Source organism: Schistocerca cancellata, chromosome 5 (assembly GCF_023864275.1).
Source record: "Schistocerca cancellata isolate TAMUIC-IGC-003103 chromosome 5, iqSchCanc2.1, whole genome shotgun sequence".
Classification (NCBI taxonomy): Eukaryota; Metazoa; Arthropoda; class Insecta; order Orthoptera; family Acrididae; genus Schistocerca; species Schistocerca cancellata.
Window position 1 is genome coordinate 525,842,957 of NC_064630.1, and position 21,112 is coordinate 525,864,068.

Here is a 21,112-nt window from a genome sequence, read left to right on the forward strand (position 1 = left end):
ACCGGTACTCGTTCCAATAAAAAGTGACGGAGGTGTCCATAACTATAAAAATAAATATCGAGTAGGTATTCATACTAAACAGTTTCCGAGAGCAAATTTTACCTTCTACTGTAGCGATATCTAGGACAAGGTTTATGTGAAAGAAAATTTTTGGAAAAGCCTACGGAAAAGTCGGAAATTAACATCAATTGCTGCATGTATGAATTATCATCAGTGAAGAACGGCTCCACCGATTTGGTTGATTTTTGTCGTTGTTGTGTTCGAAACTATCAGAACAAGGTTTGTATAAAAGAAAATTTTTGGAAAATCCACCGGAAAAGTATTTTTGGTATGAAAAAGAAAATTAAAAAATTGAACTGGATTTGGCAGTTCTGCTGTCACATGCTTTCATCAGAAAAAAAACGGGTTGACAATTATACATGTAATATGTAACTACGTATGTAATGTGTATAAAGGGATAAGGTTTGCGAAAATCTCGAAAGGTTCTTGGCCGATTTATTTCAAATTTTTACACGACACCTTAATGAGCGTTCGGACGAACATAGACTATATATTTTGTAATATACCGGTATGTAACATACACACATATGTAATACATAAAGGGAAAGCGTAGTTATCACAAATCTCGAAAAGTCTGGATCTATTTACTTCAAAAATTTACATGATACTTTAACTAACATTCGGACGGACATAGGAAAGTACGCTATATATTTTTGTAATACATGTAATATATAGGTAAATATACGTGCAATAAATGAAGGGAGAACCATTGTTACCACAAATCTCGAAAAGTTCTTGACCGATTCACTTCCAATTTTTATATGATACTCTAATGAACATTCAGATGGAAATGGACATAGAGAGGGGGGAGAGGAGCAGCTGGGCAGAGAGAATGGGCAGGAGGTTATGCACAGATAGAAGGGGGGGAGGAGGGTATGTACAGTGCTACTGAACATTCAAACGGAAGTGGACACAGAGAAGGGGGTCGAGGTGACGGAGAGTGAGATGGGGAGGAGGTTATGCGCAGAGAGATGGGGTGGGGGGGAGATGTACAGAGAGGATGGATGAAAAAATGGGCAGAGAGAGGGAAGGAGCAAGAAATTTAATATGTATATGTAATTTTCATACATACTTAGCAACTGAAAATCATTGCCATGTTCACTAGTAGTTAATACAGTTTTTATTGTACGTCCCTTCAGCATTAATTAAATGTGTTTTCTCTCTTTCTTCCAGAAATACATTGTGACGACAGAAAGATCGGGAGATCTTCATGTATATGTTCAGGTAAGCAGTATATCACTTCTTCTTCTTACCATTAATGTAGTCGATCTCATCACCTGAAAGTACAGACTTGGGATGGCAATCGGTGAAACGCAAATAAATTTGCTGTCTTTGGTCAAATTGCCCGACACGATATCTAATGTGGACCATGAGAAACTGATAAGTTTAATCAAAGATAGAGTTTTTGGCATCCTAACGTTAAAAGATCATGATCGGCATATAGTTCGGAATATAAGGACCGAAATGGCAGTTTTATTGGTAACCACAAGTAGGCAAAATCATTATCTGGAATTTATGCCGTAAATTATAACCACAAAAAATAACCTGTTCAAGTAAGAAGTGTGGCGTATCTTATGCATCAAGTCACTGTAGTGGATCTTGTTTAAGCTGTGGTAGGTGGGCATTAGTTGTCCACCGATTATTGTTATTACTGCTCCCTGGCGGTTTCATGCCCGTACGGCGGTGATTCTATTGCATGACGGGGTCTGCAAAATGTGGTGTATGTGTTCCTACTTTCCAGTGTTGTAGATGTTCAGAATATCGTATTCTAATCTTTATGCTTGTCTTTCACACATATGCCGAATGACAGTTATGGAAAGTTAATTAACATTTGTCTACACAACTTCAATTAAATTCTGTAAAGCAGGGTGTTTGTAATCTTGTCTTTCAAGGTTACCAAGAATCATCTCGAGTATGTGACAGAACGTTTTCTCCTTCAGCTCATACATTCGTTAAAGCTTATCTGGTTATTCCGATGGCTGAGGACAGAATGTACAGCATTTATCACATTCTTTTTGAGACAGGTATAGCTAGCTCATTCGCATGCATTTAGCATCTTTTTAATAGCAAAAGCCGTATTGCAACACTCGTCTCCAAGCACAGAGGCGTCGTGGTTTCCATCCCAACCTATAAGGTTAGAATCTAACCTACTTCATATATAGAAGAAATTCTAACCTAACCTAACCTCCCTGATACCGCCAAAAATTGACGAAAATCGGACGCGCTGTTACCAATATGTCGCACGACGTTATCGTGCGTCCTTTGGCGACGAAGTCCCACGCGACCATTACTGGTGCCACTGTGAACGCAGCCTTAGATTGATACCGACAACGGTCGTCAGACGACTTCGAGAAATCGTTCGATAACATCGGCCGACGTATTGGTAACAGTGCGTTCAGTTTATTTCGACAATTTTTGGCGGAGTGAATCAGGTTAGCTTAGTAGCTGGGGTTATAATCTTTTCTTTGTATGAAGCTGGTTAGATTATAATCTCCTAAGGTCGAATGGATACCACGATACCTCTGCGCTTGGAGGCAAGAGCTGTAGTGCGGATTTTCCTTTAAAAAAGACGCCGAATGCATGTGAATGAGGTACGGCGTGTCTATTTCGAAAAGAATGTTGCGAGTACTATACACTCTGCTTTCAACTACTGGAAGAACGAGATACGTTTTACGAATATTTTAGATGACAGGAGAAACGTTCTGTTGCATACTCGAGATATTTACAAACACTCTATTTCGCTGTATTGATTTAAAATTGTGCAGACGTAAGTCGGTTATAACCTTCAATGACTGTAATTAAGCATGCATATGAAAGATAAGCATAAAGTTTAGCTGAAGAAACTCTGTACACTTGAAGCACTGAAAAGTGAAAATTCACACCGTACAACACATTTTTGCAAACCACTTCATTTAACAGAATTATCACCCTATTGGCATGAAAACGGGAGTAAGCAGTAAAAATAGTTTGTAAACAGGTAGTGCCAACCTACCACAACCCAAAAAGGATTCGCTACAGTGACTTTAAGCATAAGATACGCCACCCTTCTCACTTGAACAAATTTACATCTAAAATTTCGCCTGCTTGTGGTTTCCAATAAAGATGCAATTTCAGTCATTGATTGCAAATTATATCCCGATTATGAAATGTTTCATCCCAGGGGTGCTACAGACTACCTTTTTGGACTAATCTTATCAGTTTCTCACTGTCCATCTTTCGTGTGTAAGAGCGTCAATTGATTTGACCAAAGAAAACAAACTGATTTGAATTTCACCGTTTGTCGTCCGTAGTTTGTACGTTCGGGTGATGAGATTGGCTGCATTGTGACAATGCACGTTGTGGCGTACTGATTTGAAAATATAGGCCAATTTTGGCGACGGCGGAATCTACTAGTAAGGTGGAACCGTGACTGCAATTTACGCAAGGAACTGCCATATTTTGTGCATTGTGTAAATTTTGCTCTATGTGTGATCCTATTGCAACTGTATGTGTATTGTATTTTCTGCGACGGTGATTTGAGACAAGCACAGAATGTGCCTAAACGATCATGGGAAACCTCCGAAAAGTATAACTTAGGTAGGCCAAGCGCACCAGCCACAGTCGTTAATCAGGCTCATATTCCTTTCTCTCTAGCTAGCGCATTGACCGTTGCATTCTATGAGGAGGTCTGGAGCAATCTTTCATATCACTTACCTCAAAAGCGATTTGACATTCAATCAGCTAGTGAGAGGGACAAATACACGGAAAAAAAATCAAGACAGATTCAGACACATTTTGCATTGTAGAGAAAATTTCTGTGTGTGATCGTGTAGATAATAATAAAAATCTGAGTACAGCGTGAATATTTTCTATTTATTTAAAAGACTAACTGGGAAGTGGGGTACCACCTGCCTCATTCTACCTTCCTCAGCACCTTTAAAATTTTTTCCAAAGATTTTTGGCATGCGAAAATACTCGCGCTTTTTTTTTTTTTTTTTTACATGCAGCTCATGTCATACTCCAACAAGCTACTCTAACCGTAACTCACAATCGTTAATCCATCGCTTAAGTCGCTCATACCATCCACTCCCAGCTGCCCTTTCTCATTCACATATTCTTCTCAACTCTCTGTCATTATCTCATTGTGTCTCTCTGTCATTGTCTCTGTGTCACAGCCACAGTCTCCTTCGTTCTGGCCTATTACTACAGTCTCCTCTTACTCTCACTGTCTCCCTATTGCTCTCTTACTGCTACTATCGTATTCATTCCTTCCGACTGCTGCTGTCTCTTTTCTCTGTCTCCCATTATCCCTCGTTCTCCCCCACCTCCACTTTCTCCTTCTATTTATTCCTCTCCCCCTGGCACAGTCTCCTTCACTCTTTCCCTAGCACTATTCTGTCACCGTCAGCCGGCCGCGGTGGTCTTGCGGTTCTAGGTGCTCAGTCCGGAACCACGCGACTGCTACGGTCGCAGGTTTGAATCCTGCCTCGGGCATGGATGTGTGTGATGTCCTTAGGTTAGTTAGGTTTAAGTAGTTCCTAAGTTCTAGGGGACTGATGACCACAGATGTTAAGTCCCATAGTGCTCAGAGCCAATTGAACCAATTGTCTCCGTCAACTGTGTTCCATCGACACTATATCCCTCTCTTTTTATCACACTGCCATTGTCTCCTCCGCTATTTCTGTACCACAACCACTGTCTACTATCTTCTAGTATTTATTACTTTTCCGTCTATTTACCACAGCCAGTACCTCCTTCACTCTTAGCATAAAAAGCACGAATATATTTGCATGCCAAAACTTTTGGGAAAATTTTCAGTGATGCTGAGGAATGTAGAATGAGGCGGCTGGTACCCTATTTTTCAGTCAGATGCTTTTAAAGAAAGTGGAACACATTCGTATTTTTTGTGCTCTAATAGGGGCATTTTCCGCTGGTTCCCTTCTGTGCCCGCTGCAGGAGGGTATGGAACTCACATGAATCGAAATATGCTCGTAGTAAATGTGTGCGCTTTGGGTAGTGTGTGGAATTCATGTCATGCTGTAATCTATGTCCAAAGTTAAAGGGGACATGAGACTTATTAAAATAAACTCACTGTGAATTCTTAAAAATAAAACATGAAAGAAGAAATGATCTGATATGTCAGTACACTGCATCCAAAGTCTGGAGGCGTAAACTTTTGGATCGAAATACTGTTACGTGTCTGACCCACACTGCCTAACAGTGATGTTAGGCAGCTGTCCACCACCCCGGCCATACTATGCCTCCCGCTCCCCACTCCAGCCTCCTCCGTACCCCCATCCAGTCGCCACTCCCGTGTGTCTATTGTTGACGAAGGCCTTAATGGCCGAAAGCTATAATTGTGAGAGTCTTTTTGTTGTGCCTATCTGCGACTCAGCATCTCCGATGGTGAGTAGCAACTTTACTTCTCATAATATTGTTACATTCCATTTTGGATTTTCCATTGTTTGATGTTAGAAAAGTTACAAAAAATAACATTTTTATATATAAAATAAAAATGTATGTATGTTTCTCATTGCCTCCCAAACCCCTGGATCCATTTCAACCAAACTTGGTGCACAAATCATTTACTATCTGGAAAGAAGAACTGTGTGAGTAACAGACACCTACTTTCCACAGGGGTTGGGCTGAAGGTGACATTGAAGTATAACTCAGGAGCTGTTTTAACCAAGTTTTGTACATACATGACTTATTTGTATAAAAATACCGTATGGCTATTTGATAACGACCAATTTTGGTATTGAATCCATAGTTTTTTAGGTTACTACGTTACTACACTCATTGGCAACCATCCTTGTGATATTTCACCCCTTTCAACCCAGAAAAAATTGCTATGACATTGGGACAGCTCCCCCCTCCCCCCTTTTCAGCATCCGCAAGGGTGAGTGTGGATGCAAAAAGGGATATCTTAAAAGTATAACTCAGGTACACCTGGAGCAAATTTCAACCAAATTTGGTATACACATAACTAATTTTTCGTATAAAAGTAATGTGGGTGTACCATAGAGATGGGGATAGGTATGGGGGTGAGGGAGGTGATGTGTAAAACTGTTCTACAACAAACAGTTGGTATTTCTTTCCTGAATTCAGTCGAGTTGACATACTTTAGAAGTATAATGTCTCATATTTGTGTGACAGCCAGGTTGCAACAATGAGTCCTGCAGAGAACCAAGAATTTTGTCAATGTGTTTCTGGATTGAAGATCATGCCATACAGCTGACTGCCATAGATACATTTAACATCCTCTGTGGAGTTGTATGATGTAAAACCACAAAGAATCTGACATATATGTGTGCAATATATGTGACATATGCATAAATGTGTGAAGTCGTGGGTGAAAAGCTAGTTACACACAAAATATGTACAGCTACTGGGCTGCAGCGTCTGTATGGGAAGTAAAATTTCATTTGGATACGTATAAGGAACAGCAAGTGTTATTTTATGTGCTCCTAATAAAGTATTAATTTATTTAATCTCATGTGGTATTTACAGTATAAAACAATCGACTGTTCAGTGACCACCTCTTACAGTAACTGAACATGAGATGAACACTACAGTTTTTCCAGTACAATGCTGTATTTTCCCTCAGATATGTGTTATTATTTATTAAAATCCATATAAATCAAATCACATTTCATGGAGGTGTAGCACATAATAAGTAGCTCCTAATACTAAGAGGGAGTTTTTGTACGATATGGTGTTAAAGTTAACATTCCACATTAATGCTAAGGCAATAGATAATAAAGATAATTTCATCAAGAAGACTTAACAATGTTCTGGATAACCTGAAAATGCTATATTTTAAAATGCCTCATTGATGTTGAGGTAACAAATAATGGAGCCTTCACCCAGTGTGGAAAGCATAGTAAAAGAAACAAGCTTTGGTTGGTTGGTTGATTTGCGAGAGGGGACCAAAGAACAAGGTCTTCGGTCCCATTGGATTAGGGAAGGATGGGGAAAGAAGTCGGCTGTGCCCTTTCAAAGGAAGCATCCTGGTAGTTGCTTGAAGTGATTTAGGGAAATCATGGAGGACATGGGTTTGATCGTTGTCCTCCCAAATGTGAGGCCAGTGTACTAACCACTGCACCACCTTGCTCAGTCAAAATCAGCTTTACCAAGTTGAAGAGAGAATCCCAGCATTTGCCTTGCAGGGCTTATGGTAATCTTTTGCCCATAAATGGACATAAATTTATTTTTAATCATGTTTTTCGTTTGTTATTGTCTGTTGACATGAGGTTACCTACCTCTAGGAGGATCATAAATCATAGTGTAGCAACCTGCAAATACCTTGTGTTAATAAAAAGTGGATACTGTGTATTTTTATTTCAAGTTCAAGAACTCATTTTTCCAAAAGGTCTTGGAGAATAATATTGCAAATTATCTGGCCTTTTCTAAAATTATATATCCTTTTAATTGTATTTTCTTAAATCATTGGATAATTCTTGTATTGTATGTGTTCTGTTTCTCTTTCTAGGGTGATCTCAACCAGCAGGCAAAGAAAGCAGTATTTCTTACTGTGCACGACTTAGGATGCAACCGTAAGTACAATGCCATTTAAATCCACCACAAGAGATGTTTGGGACATTGCATTGCTTTTTAGACAGCAAATAATGAGACAGAATTGCTGGCCAATACTTACTTCCAGGTGGTGAAATATCAATACTGCTGACAGGCACATATAAAAATATGTTACATTCTCTTAGCTTTAGGAACTAATTGTACTTTCTTTTGGGAAGCACAGAGGGACAGACTGGAAAAGGTTAAAAAAGAAGGGCCAGTCACTAACATTCAGGATGAGAGGGACTCACCTGTATTGAGCACGAGGAGAGAGAAAGCTGAAAGCAAGTTTAGTTTAGTACGTTTCATGGATCATAATTGTGATTTCTTGCTACTACATGGAACGAGCCAGTTTACAATAACAGTACACTATCTCTGTGTAAACATGACAATATACCGGCCATTTGCATAATTGTCTGAAGATATCTTTTTTGTGTATACAGTGATTTATACTTAGCATTGTTCACACACACACACACACACACACACACACACACACACACACACACACACACACACACACCATTCAAAGTTATAAGGTGCATTTTCTCTAGATTCTTGAAAATTCATTTTTGAAATGTATAGGTAGAGTCAGCCCAAGGCAATAATGCTCTTCATTTCCTGCGACACCCATCCTCAGTGGGAAACATAGGTTTCTTCTCATTAATAACAAATTGGTCTTTGAAGTGCAATTTTATGTGTGTGTTTGATAGGGTTCACAGATTAGTCTAATGTGATTTTTTTGTGTAAGGAAGTGTATTACCAGGGACAGTAAAACATGAAGAATAACCAGTAGGCCTAGTTCTGTAGAGACTGAATAGTGTTGTTGCACTGCGATGACAGACAGATGGCACAGCTATGAACCAGCATGTGGCACTTTTCACAAAAAGTATTTAATGTAGATAACAGCTGCAGACACCAAAAGAATGGAATTTTTGTTTCTGTTTTCCACATTTTCCTTGCTGAATTTTCCCCATCTCATGTGCTGCCCATGCCATCTGTTTGCTACTGCTACACATTAGCATTACTCAGCCACTATTAGAGTACTAGTTGTTCTCCATGTCTGACTGTCTCTGCTAATACAGGTCACTGAATATGATTCTAGAGTAATTGGGAACTTTTCTCTTGAATTGATGCATGCAGGAAGAAGGAGAAAAAAAAGAGAAGAAACACTTAATTTTCAATGAGAAACATTGATTTTTTTTTTTTTTTTGCCAATCACATGATATAAGTTTGAGTTGACTTCATCCATACATTGTAGAAATAAATCTACAGATTGCAACACCAAGGAAAATACTCTTGATGAGTGTTAGAAGAGACATCAGTTTAAAAAACAAATGCATATTTTCTGAATTATAAGCTTTCATCTGTGAAATGCAAAGAATTATGTAGCTCAGTTGTAAGGGCAGATAAATATTTACATTGTAACTGTAGAGTACTAATTAATTAAATTGACAATGTGGATTGCTTCTTAATGTCCCAAATCCATCATTTCTTGAGATATCTTTGTCTCTTTAGCTGATTCTACACCATGATCGGCATTTGTGGCAAATTAAAATTCTGCTGTGAAATGTAAGAATATTATGAGAAGATTCAAGAACTGACTGAAAAAAAAAAAGCCTGCATTATCATTTTGGGGGACTTGAATGCACTGATGGGCAAAGGAAGAGAATGAGATACAATGGGAAAATTTGGATCACGAGTACGAAATAAGAGAGGGGAATGGCTAATTAGCTTCTGCAAAGAAAAAACTCACTAGTAGTGGGTAACAAATTATTGGAAAATCACAAAAGGAGACGTTATATATGGACCTTAGTTTTGAATAGGGATAGATGTTGGGTGGACTACGTTTTGATACAAAAATGGTTTAGGAACTGTCTGAAGGATACCAAAGCCTACCCAAGAGCAGACATATGCTCAGACCACAACCTCACCGTGGGAGAAATACAAATGAAGTTGGAAAAAGTGTGGAGGGGTAAAGCAAAAGAAAGATTAAATTTGGAGATACTCAAGGAAGTAAGTAAGGCTTCACAGTTGGGAGAGACGTTTATGGAAAAATGGGAGAGAGCTAGAAAGGAAGAATGTGTAAATGATAAATGAATAAAAATGAAGGAAGGACCCATGGACTCTGCCAAAGAAGTACTAGGAATTAAAGCATCAAATAGCATCAGGAAATAATGGATAATGGAAAATATGTTCATAAAGATGGAAGAAAGCAGCAAGCAGAAAATGTGGAAAATTAAGAAGGTAAAAAGAGATACAAGAAACTGAATAATGAATTAAGAAGAGAAACTGACAAAGGAAGTTGAAGGAAATAGAGAAAATGGAGAGAGAAGGAAAGTATGAAATTATGAACAGTTTTTGAAAGGAAAAGAAGAAAGACGAACAAGGAAGCAGAACGAGTGGCTGGTACATTAGCTGAAGAATCATGGGAGGTTCTGAGCAGAATATATAGAATGTCTGTATAAGATGGATAAAATACCAAGTGAACTCAAGCTTGAAGAGGAGGAATGTGTGCAGGAAAATGGAAAGGGGTCCATCATCTTGGAAGTAGAAGTAGAAAAGGCATTGAGGGAGTATGTGGAACTGATAACTTGCTAACAGAAGTATTGAAGAGTTTGAGAACCAGGAGGAAGAATGAAATAGTCTACCTCTGTAATGAGATATACAACAAAGGGAATGGCCTGATGACTTTCCTGCACCAGTAGTGATACCAACTGAGAAAAAGAGAAATACTGCAGAAGAAAGCTGTTACGGTAATTACAGGCTCATCGTATAAGGCACACTGTAAACCTTTGTTTTCTGAGCAAAAAATTATGACACTAATAAACACACACACACACACACACAGATATATATATATATATATATATATATATATATGAATATAATAGAGGGAAACGTTCCACGTGGGAAAAATATATTTAAAAAGAAAGATGATGAGACTTACCAAACAAAAGCGCTGGCAGGTCGATAGACACACAGACAAACACAAACATACACACAAAATCTAGCTTTCGCAACCAATGGTTGCCTCGTCAGGAAAGAGGGAAGGAGAGGGAAAGACAAAAGGATTTGGGTCTTAAGGGAGAGGGTAAGGAGTCATTCCAATCCCGGGAGCGGAAAGACTTACCTTAGGGGGAAAAAAGGAGGGAAAAAAGGACAGGTATACACTCGCACACACACACATATCCATCCTCATATACACAGACACAAGCAGACATTTGTAAAGGCAAAGAGTTTGGGCAGAGATGTCAGTCGGGGCGGATGTACAAAGGCAAAGATGATGTTGAAAGACAGGTGAGGTACGAGCGGCGGCAAATTGAAATTAGAAATTAGCGGAGATTGAGGCCTGGCGGATAGCGAGAAGAGAGGATATGCTGAAGGGCAAGTTCCCATCTCCGGAGTTCTGACAGGTTGGTGTTAGTGGGAAGTATCCAGATAACCCGGACGGTGTAACACTGTGCCAAGATGTGCTGGCCGTGCACCAAGGCATGTTTAGCCACAGGGTGATCCTCATTACCAACAAACACTGTCTGCCTGTGTCCATTCATGCGAATGGACAGTTTGTTGCTGGTCATTCCCACATAGAACGCTTCACAGTGTAGGCAGGTCAGTTGGTAAATCACGTGGGTGCTTTCACACGTGGCTCTGCCTTTGATCGTGTACACCTTCCGGGTTACAGGACTGGAGTAGGTGGTGGTGGGAGGGTGCATGGGACAGGTTTTACACCGGGGGCGGTTACAGGGGTAGGAGCCAGAGGGTAGGGAAGGTGGTCTGGGGATTTCATAGGGATGAACTAAAAGGTTGCGAAGGTTAGGTGGACGGCGGAAAGACACTCTTGGTGGAGTGGGGAGGATTTCATGAAGGATGGATCTCATTTCAGGGCAGGATTTGAGGAAGTCGTATCCCTGCTGGAGAGCCACATTCAGAATCTGATCCAGTCCCGGAAAGTATCCTGTCACAAGTGGGGCACTTTTGGGGTTCTTCTGTGGAAGGTTCCGGGTTTGAGGAGATGAGGAAGTGGCTCTGGTTATTTGCTTGTGTACCAGGTCGGGAGGGTAGTTACGGGATGCAAAAGCTGTTTTCAGGTTGTTGGTGTAGTGGTTCCTTTTTTCCCTCCTTTTTTCCCCCTAAGGTAAGTCTTTCCGCTCCCGGGATTGGAATGACTCCTTACCCTCTCCCTTAAGACCCAAATCCTTTTGTCTTTCCCTCTCCTTCCCTCTTTCCTGACGAGGCAACCATTGGTTGCGAAAGCTAGATTTTGTGTGTATGTTTGTGTTTGTCTGTGTGTCTATCGACCTGCCAGCGCTTTTGTTTGGTAAGTCTCATCATCTTTCTTTTTAAATATATTTTTCCCACGTGGAACGTTTCCCTCTATTATATTCATATCATTAATTTGAACCCAACAATCACGTTTGTTATTGTTATTGTCACTGTTACATTTCGTAGTCTTTTCTGTCATCTTATTTCCTCCTTCTGTTTTTGCCAGCAGTTTTACTTTCTTTTCACCTTCTCCTTTTTTACCGTAATCCAGTATTCAATTTTATCCCGCCGATATATACTCAATAATACGTAATAATACGTAACCCACTTCCAAACAAAAAATTTTTTTTCCGCTTTCAACACCACCGCTGCTATAAAATCCACCGTTTCCATTTCACAAACAGTTCCTTTCAGCTATTTAACAACCTTTTCGGCTAGTTTTAATATCTTTTGCTTTATTTCCATTTCCGTTTTTCTCACATCATCGATCATTTCTAGCCGCTCCCCACAGGTTTTAACGTCATTATTTCTTCATCAGACAATTGTTAGCTTCATTTCCATAACCTGTCACCACCAAACCACCCTTTTAATACATCCTCACGTAGTTTTTTCGAAATTCTCCCGTATTTCTTCACCCTTTAACGTGTTTTGGCGGCAACACAACCACCTAACCTTCATGCACATCATTTTCTACCTACACAAGTTCACCACAGGATCAACAGCCCAGCTCTAACCAACCCTTTTTCGCCTTTTTTCACACCAGATTTTTATATTTATTTTCATTTTCATTTCAGCCTCGTGTTCCACTTTCCACCTTCTAGGACCATGTCACCCTCACAACACCTCCACAACGACCCCATCAAGTTTTATTTACATTCCCTCCGCAAACATGCCTTCGCCCTAGCCAGATTACACTCCCATATTTTATTTTCTCAGGCTTGTCTGACATTTGGCATCACCCCCAAAGGCCTCACACTTAAAGTTCCCATCTCTGGCTGCAACCCTTCTTTCCATCAGTCCCTATACCAGTTTCAAACTGAACAATCCATTGCCCTCACCCACCTAATCCTTCACCTGCACATCCACTCAGCCAATCAACACACCCATCAACTCCTGTCCCTAATAAAAGTCCTCAATCTTTCCTCTCCCACATCCACACCGGTTGTTCAGAGCATCCTCCTACAGGCCAACCGCAAATTAGAAAAGCATGCCACCCTCCACCTTAAAAAACTATCCAATCTCCTGGTTTCCCACCTCCGGAAAGGCAACTCACTCACCCTTCACAACCTTTCCAGCAAACCTCAACCTCCTCTCATTGCACACAAACCCAGTCTCTCCCATCTACTCAATCTCCCACTTCCAGCTCCACTCCCTCCAAAACCTCAAAATTCCAATCAACGCAATCTGGAACCACAACACCCCAATTCAGTAGTTAACCTTTCCTCCAAACCTCTCTCCCAATCCGAAACCTCTGTCCTATCCAAAGGCCTCACCTTCAGCCCCACTCCCAGATTTAACCAAACAGCCCTCGTCAAAGATTTACTGTCCTACACCCGTACTCTCTGCTGGAAATATCACTTTGCCACGAAGAAAAATGATCCTAATCCTACTCCTAATGATCCAACTCCCCAAGACACTAACCAAATTGAACCATGCCTGGAACAGTTCCGTCCTCCGTCACAGCGGGACCCACCTCCTCTTCCTCAAAATCACCCTCTCCTAACCTTCCAGGAATTTCTGACTTCCAGCCTTGCCTCTCAATCCTTCTTAAAAAACCTTAATCCTACTCCCAACATCACCACTGCTGAAGCCCAGGCTATCCGTGATCTGAAGGCTGACCGATCCATCGTCATTCTTCCGGCTGACAAGGGTTCCACAACTGTGGTACTTGATCGTCGGGAGTATGTGACTGAGGGACTGCGTCAGCTTTCAGACAACACTACTTACAAAGTTTGCCAAGGCAATCCCATTCCTGATGTCCAGGCGGAGCTTCAAGGAATCCTCAGAACCTTAGGCCCCCTACAAAACCTTTCACCCGACTCCATCAACCTCCTGACCCCACCAACACCCCGCACCCCTACCTTCTACCTTCTTCCCAAAATTCACAAACCCAATCATCCCGGCCGTCCCATTGTAGCTGGTTACCAAGCCCCCACCGAACGCATCTCTGCCTACGTAGATCAACACCTTCAACCCATTACATGCAGTCTCCCATCCTTCATCAAAGACACCAACCACTTTCTCGAACGCCTGGAATCCCTACCCAGTCTGTTACCCCCGGAAACCATCCTTGTAACCATTGATGCCACTTCCTTATACACAAATATTCCGCATGTCCAGGGCCTCGCTGCGATGGAGCACTTCCTTTCACGCCGATCACCTGCCGCCCTACCTAAAACCTCTTTCCTCATTACCTTAGCCAGCTTCATCCTGACCCACAACTTCTTCACTTTTGAAGGCCAGACATACCAACAATTAAAGGGAACAGCCATGGGTACCAGGATGGCCCCCTCGTATGCCAACCTATTCATGGGTCGCTTAGAGGAAGCCTTCTTGGTTACCCAGGCCTGCCAACCCGAAGTTTGGTACAGATTTATTGATGACATTTTCATGATCTGGACTCACAGTGAAGAAGAACTCCAGAATTTCCTCTCCAACCTCAACTCCTTTGGTTCCATCAGATTCACCTGGTCCCACTCCAAATCCCATGCCACTTTCCTTGACGTTGACCTCCACCTGTCCAATGGCCAGCTTCACACGTCCGTCCACATCAAACCCACCAACAAGCAACAGTACCTCCATTATGACAGCTGCCACCCGTTCCACATCAAACGGTCCCTTCCCTACAGCCTAGGTCTTCGTGGCAAACGAATCTGCTCCAGTCCGGAATCCTTGAACCACTACACCAACAACCTGAAAACAGCTTTTGCATCCCGTAACTACCCTCCCGACCTGGTACACAAGCAAATAACCAGAGCCACTTCCTCATCTCCTCAAACCCGGAACCTTCCACAGAAGAACCCCAAAAGTGCCCCACTTGTGACAGGATACTTTCCGGGACTGGATCAGATTCTGAATGTGGCTCTCCAGCAGGGATACGACTTCCTCAAATCCTGCCCTGAAATGAGATCCATCCTTCATGAAATCCTCCCCACTCCACCAAGAGTGTCTTTCCGCCGTCCACCTAACCTTCGCAACCTTTTAGTTCATCCCTATGAAATCCCCAGACCACCTTCCCTACCCTCTGGCTCCTACCCCTGTAACCGCCCCCGGTGTAAAACCTGTCCCATGCACCCTCCCACCACCACCTACTCCAGTCCTGTAACCCGGAAGGTGTACACGATCAAAGGCAGAGCCACGTGTGAAAGCACCCACGTGATTTACCAACTGACCTGCCTACACTGTGAAGCGTTCTATGTGGGAATGACCAGCAACAAACTGTCCATTCGCATGAATGGACACAGGCAGACAGTGTTTGTTGGTAATGAGGATCACCCTGTGGCTAAACATGCCTTGGTGCACGGCCAGCACATCTTGGCACAGTGTTACACCGTCCGGGTTATCTGGATACTTCCCACTAACACCAACCTGTCAGAACTCCGGAGATGGGAACTTGCCCTTCAGCATATCCTCTCTTCTCGCTATCCGCCAGGCCTCAATCTCCGCTAATTTCTAATTTCAATTTGCCGCCGCTCGTACCTCACCTGTCTTTCAACATCATCTTTGCCTTTGTACATCCGCCCCGACTGACATCTCTGCCCAAACTCTTTGCCTTTACAAATGTCTGCTTGTGTCTGTGTATATGAGGATGGATATGTGTGTGTGTGCGAGTGTATACCTGTCCTTTTTTCCCTCCTTTTTTCCCCCTAAGGTAAGTCTTTCCGCTCCCGGGATTGGAATGACTCCTTACCCTCTCCCTTAAGACCCAAATCCTTTTGTCTTTCCCTCTCCTTCCCTCTTTCCTGACGAGGCAACCATTGGTTGCGAAAGCTAGATTTTGTGTGTATGTTTGTGTTTGTCTGTGTGTCTATCGACCTGCCAGCGCTTTTGTTTGGTAAGTCTCATCATCTTTCTTTTTAAATATATATATATATATATATATATATATATATATATATATATATATATATATATATATATATATATATATGAATATAATGGAGGGAAACATTCCACGTGGGAAAAATATATTTAAAAAGAAAGATGATGAGACTTACCCAACAAAAGCGCTAGCAGGTCGATAGACACACAAATAAACACAAACATACACACAAAACTCTAGCTTTCGCAACCAACGGTTGCCTCGTCAGGAAAGAGGGAAGGAGAAGGAAAGACAAAAGGATTGGGTTTTAAGGGAGAGGGTAAGGAGTCATTCCAATCCCGGGAGCGGAAAGACTTACCTTAGGGGGAAAAAAGGACAGGTTTACACTCGCACACACACAATGTCTGCTTGTGTCTGTGTATGTGTGGATGGATATGTGTGTGTGTGCGAGTGTAAACCTGTCCTTTTTTCCCCCTAATGTCTGCTTGTGTCTGTGTATGTGTGGATGGATATGTGTGTGTGTGCGAGTGTAAACCTGTCCTTTTTTCCCCCTAATGTCTGCTTGTGTCTGTGTATGTGTGGATGGATATGTGTGTGTGTGCGAGTGTAAACCTGTCTTTTTTCCCCCTAAGGTAAGTCTTTCCGCTCCCGGGATTGGAATGACTCCTTACCCTCTCCCTTAAAACCCAATCCTTTTGTCTTTCCTTCTCCTTCCCTCTTTCCTGACGAGGCAATCGTTGGTTGCGAAAGCTAGAGTTTTGTGTGTATGTTTGTGTTTATTTGTGTGTCTATCGACCTGCCAGCGCTTTTGTTGGGTAAGTCTCATCATCTTTCTTTTTAAATATATATATATATATATATATATATATATATATATATATATATATATATATATATAACAAAGATGATGTGACTTGCCAAACGAAAGTGCTGGCAGGTCGATAGACACACAAACAAACACAGACATACACACAAAATTCAAGCTTTTGCAACAAATGGTTGCTTCATCAGGAAAGAGGGAAAGAGAGGGAAAAACGAAAGGATGTGGGTTTTAAGGGAGAGGGTAAGGAGTCATTCCAGTTCCGGGAGCGGAAAGACTTACCTTAGGGGGAAAAAGGGATGAGTATACACTCGCACACACACACATATCCATCCACACATATACAGACACAAGCAGGCATATTTAAAGACAAAGAGTTTGGGCAGAGATGTCAGTCGAGGCAGAAGTGCAGAGGCAAAGATGTTGTTGAATGACAGGTGAGGTATGAGTGGCGGCAACTTGAAATTAGCGGAGATTGAGGCCTGGTGGATAACGGGAAGAGAGGATATATTGAAGAGCAAGTGCCCATCTCCGGAGTTCGGATATGTTGGTGTTGGTGGGAAGTATCCAGATAACCCGGACGGTGTAACACTGCGCCAAGATGTGCTGGCCGTGCACCAAGGCATGTTTAGCCACAGGGTGATCCTCATTACCAACAAACACTGTCTGCCTGTGTCCATTCATGCGAATGGACAGTTTGTTGCTGGTCATTCCCACATAGAATGCATCACAGTGTAGGCAGGTCAGTTGGTAGATCACGTGGGTGCTTTCACACGTGGCTCTGCCTTTGATTGTGTACACCTTCCAGGTTACAGGACTGGAGTAGGTGGTGGTGGGAGGGTGCATGGGACAGGTTTTACACCGGGGGGCGGTTACAAGGGTAGGAGCCAGAGGGTAGGGAAGGTGGTTTGGGGATTTCATAGGGATGAACTAAGAGGTTACGAAGGTTAGGTGGATGGCGGAAAGACACTCTTGGTGGAGTGGGGAGGATTTCATGAAGGATGGATCTCATTTCAGGGCAGGATTTGAGGAAGTCGTATCCCTGCTGGAGAGCCACATTCAGAATCTGATCCAGTCCCGGAAAGTATCCTGTCACAAGTGGGGCACTTGCACTTTTGTGGTTCTTCTGTGGGAGGTTCTGGGTTTGAGAAGATGAGGAACTGGCTTTGGTTTTTTGCTTCTGTACCAGGTCGGGAGGGTAGTTGCGGGATGCGAAAGCTGTTGTCAGGTTGTTGGTGTAATGCTTCAGGGATTCCGGGCTGGAGCAGATTCGTTTGCCACGAAGACCTAGGCTGTAGGGAAGGGACTGTTTGATGTGGAATGGGTGGCAGCTGTCGTAATGGAGGTACTGTTGCTTGTTGGTGGGTTTGATGTGGACGGACGTGTGAAGCTGGCCATTGGACAGGTGAAGGTCAACATCAAGGAAAGTGGCATGGGATTTGGAGTAGGACCAGGTGAATCTGATGGAACCAAAGGAGTTGAGGTTGGAGAGGAAATTCTGGAGTTCTTCTTCACTGTGAGTCCAGATCATGAAGATGTCATCAATAAATCTATACCAAACTTTCGGTTGGCAGGCCTGGGTAACCAAGAAGGCTTCCTCTAAGCGACCCATGAATAGGTTGGCGTACGAAGGGGCCATCCTGGTACCCATGGCTGTTCCCTTTAATTGTTGGTATGTCTGGTCTTCAAAAGTGAAGAAGTTGTGGGTCAGGATGAAGCTGGCTAAAGTAATGAGGAAAGAGGTTTTAGGTAGGGTGGCAGGTGATCGGCGTGAAAGGAAGTGCTCCATCGCAGCGAGGCCCTGGACGTGCAGGATATTTGTGTATAAGGAAGTGGCATCAATGGTTACAAGGATGGTTTCTGGGGGTAACGGATTGGGTAAGGATTCCAGGCGTTCGAGAAAGTGGTTGGTGTCTTTGATGAAGGATGGGAGACTGCATATAATGGGTTGAAGGTGTTGATCTACGTAGGCAGAGATACGTTCTGTGGGGGCTTGGTAACCAGCTACAATGGGGCAGCCGGGATGATTGGGTTTGTGAATTTTAGGAAGAAGGTAGAAGGTAGGGGTGCGGGGTGTCGGTGGGGTCAGGAGGTTGATGGAGTCAGGTGAAAGGTTTTGTAGGGGGCCTAAGGTTCTGAGGATTCCTTGAAGCTCTGCCTGGACATCAGGAATGGGATTACCTTGGCAAACTTTGTATGTGGTGTTGTGTGAAAGCTGACGCAGTCCCTCAGCCACATACTCCCGACGATCAAGTACCACGGTCGTGGAACCCTTGTCCGCCGGAAGAATGACGATGGACCAGTCAGCCTTCAGATCACGGATAGCCTGGGCTTCAGCAGTGGTGATGTTGGGAGTAGGATTAAGGTTTTTTAAGAAGGATTGAGAGGCAAGGCTGGAAGTCAGAAATTCCTGGAAGGTTAGGCGAGGGTGATTTTGAGGAAGAGGAGGTGGGTCCCGCTGTGACGGAGGACGGAACTGTTCCAGGCAGGGTTCAATTTGGATAGTGTCTTGGGGAGTTGGATCATTAGGGGTAGGATTAGGATCATTTTTCTTCGTGGCAAAGTGATACTTCCAGCAGAGAGTACGAGTGTAGGACGTAGGACAGTAAATCTTTGACGAGGGCTGTTTGGTTGAATCTGGGAGTGGGGCTGAAGGGCACTCGCTCCCGGGACTGGAATGACTCCTTGGTCTTTAAATATGTCTGCTTGTGTCTGTATATGTGTGGATGGATATGTGTGTGTGTGTGCGAGTGTATACCCGTCCTTTTTTCCCCATAAGGTAAGTCTTTCCGCTCCCGGGACTGGAATGACTCCTTACCCTCTCCCTTAAAACCCACATCCTTTCGTCTTTCCCTCTCCTTCCCTCTTTCCTGATGAGGCAACAGTTTGTTGCGAAAGCTTGAATTTTGTGTGTATGTTTGTGTTCGTTTGTGTGTCTGTCGACCTGCCAGCACTTTCATTTGGTAAGTCACATCATCTTTGTTTTTAGGTATATTTTTCCTTCGTGGAATGTTTCCTTCTATTATAATATATATATATATTATAATATATATATAAATTTAATCTACATGAAAAAGAAGCTTCCCGAAGCTAAACGCAGAGAAAATATACACTCCTGGAAATGGAAAAAAGAACACATTGACACCGGTGTGTCAGACCCACCATACTTGCTCCGGACACTGCGAGAGGGCTGTACAAGCAATGATCACACGCACGGCACAGCGGACACACCAGGAACCGCGGTGTTGGCCGTCGAATGGCGCTAGCTGCGCAGCATTTGTGCACTGCCGCCGTCAGTGTCAGCCAGTTTGCCGTGGCATACGGAGCACCATCGCAGTCTTTAACACTGGTAGCATGCCGCGACAGCGTGACGTGAACTGTATGTGCAGTTGACGGACTTTGAGCGAGGGCGTATAGTGGGCATGCGGGAGCCCGGGTGGACGTACCGCCGAATTGCTCAACACGTGGGGCGTGAGGTCTCCACAGTACATCGATGTTGTCGCCAGTGGTCGGTGGAAGGTGCACGTGCCCGTCGACCTGGGACCGGGCCGCAGCGACGCACGGATGCACGCCAAGACCGTAGGATCCTACGCAGTGCCGTAGGGGACCGCACCGCCACTTCCCAGCAAATTAGGGACACTGTTGCTCCTGGGGTATCGGCGAGGACCATTCGCAACCGTCTCCATGAAGCTGGGCTACGGTCCCGCACACCATTAGGCCGTCTTCCGCTCACGCCCCAACATCGTGCAGCCCTCCTCCAGTGGTGTCGCGATAGGCGTGAATGGAGGGACGAATGGAGACGTGTCGTCTTCAGCGATGAGAGTCGCTTCTGCCTTGGTGCCAATGATGGTCGTATGCGTGTTTGACGCCGTGCAGGTGAGCGCCACAATCAGGACTGCATACGACCGAGGCACACAGGGCCAACACCCGGCATCATGGTGTGGGGAGCGATCTCCTACACTGGCCGTACACCACTGGTGATCGTCGAGGGGACACTGAATAGTGCACGGTACATCCAAACCGTCATCGAACCCATCATTCTACCATTCGTAGACCGGCAAGGGAACTTGCTGTTCCAGCAGGAGAATGCACGTCCGCATGTATCCCGTGCCACCCAACGTGCTCTAGAAGGTGTAAGTCAACTACCCTGGCCAGCAAGATCTCCGGATCTGTCCCCCATTGAGCATGTTTGGGACTGGATGAGGCGTCGTCTCACGCGGTCTGCACGTCCAGCACGAACGCTGGTCCAACTGAGGCGCCAGGTGGAAATGGCATGGCAAGCCGTTCCACAGGACTACATCCAGCATCTCTACGATCGTCTCCATGGGAGAATAGCAGCCTGCACTGCTGCGAAAGGTGGATATACACTG

The 21,112-nt window shown here is 43.5% G+C and overlaps 1 protein-coding gene across 3 annotated transcripts in view; it reads left to right on the plus strand.

Annotated features, from left to right (window-relative positions):
- The window catches only part of LOC126187395 (uncharacterized protein ZK1073.1), a 612,194-nt gene that overhangs the window by 560,910 nt on the left and 30,172 nt on the right, over window positions 1–21,112 (plus strand). For all 3 annotated transcript variants that reach the window (XM_049928450.1, XM_049928451.1, XM_049928452.1), the window contains exons 2-3: window positions 1,234–1,284; window positions 7,532–7,595. In XM_049928450.1, the coding sequence (XP_049784407.1) occupies window positions 1,234–1,284; window positions 7,532–7,595 (115 nt within the window). The remainder of the gene's footprint in view (window positions 1–1,233; window positions 1,285–7,531; window positions 7,596–21,112) is intronic.